At 49.2% G+C, this 823-nt stretch overlaps 1 protein-coding gene across 1 annotated transcript in view; it reads right to left on the reverse strand.

The window, feature by feature from the left end:
• Positions 1–466: 466 nt before the first annotated feature.
• The window catches only part of EPPK1 (epiplakin 1), a gene marked incomplete at its 3' end in the record, with an annotated part of 6499 nt that continues 6142 nt past the window's right edge, over positions 467–823 (reverse strand). Inside the window, exon 3 of the mRNA XM_010838892.1 lies at positions 467–816. Within this exon, the coding sequence (XP_010837194.1) occupies positions 467–816 (350 nt within the window). The remainder of the gene's footprint in view (positions 817–823) is intronic.

Consider the following 823-nt stretch of genomic DNA (forward strand, 5'->3'; position numbering starts at 1 on the left):
CCCATCTAGGGATTGAACCTGGGTCTTCCACATTACAGAGAGACGTTTTTACCATATGAGCCACCAGGGAATCCCCATCTACCACGATAAATACAGGTAAAAAGGAGAGAACCCTTGATTTGAAATAAGCTAGATTCTATACAGATTTCACAGAAGAAATTTCAAAGATCGGTAAATTAAAAACTGAACAGAAAAAATAGACGATGAAGGTTATCACTTTAATGGAAATAGACAAATATAAGAGATTACAATCAAAACAAGGTGAAACACAGGAACGTAATTAACATGAAAATAAAATATAATGAATTGACATATCATGAGAAAAACTTAAAAACAAATTGTAATCAATAATTAAACGGAAGAAAAAAAATTTCTCCGGACGATGAATAATCATTATACAGTGAGAGAAAGAAATAAGAGCCCCGTATCAGGGTCACGAGTAGCCCTTTGGAGCAGCTGCACGTACGTGAGGTTCTCGTGGGTGTTGGGGTCGAAGAAGCCCTTGGTGTCGTCGCTGGGGTCCTCCAGCACGCGGTTCATCTCCTCGTCGAAGTAGCCGCGCTGGTAGGCCACGTCCACGGGCACGCGGTGGCTGTGCACGGGGTCGATGACGCCGCCCGTGGCGATCTGGGCCTCCAGCAGGCGGATGCCGTGCTCGCGCACGATGAGGTCCTTCTTCATGGCCTGGAAGAGGGAGATCTGCTGCCCGGTGTAGGGGTCGGTGTAGCCGGTGACCGCGCGCTCGGCCGACAGCAGCTTCTCCTGGAGCTCGCCGCCCACCACGCCCGCGGCCACCGCCTCCTCCACGGACAGCTTCTGGTTG

Source organism: Bison bison, unplaced genomic scaffold, assembly GCF_000754665.1.
Source record: "Bison bison bison isolate TAMUID 2011002044 unplaced genomic scaffold, Bison_UMD1.0 scf7180017846210, whole genome shotgun sequence".
NCBI classification, from domain to species: domain Eukaryota; kingdom Metazoa; phylum Chordata; class Mammalia; order Artiodactyla; family Bovidae; genus Bison; species Bison bison.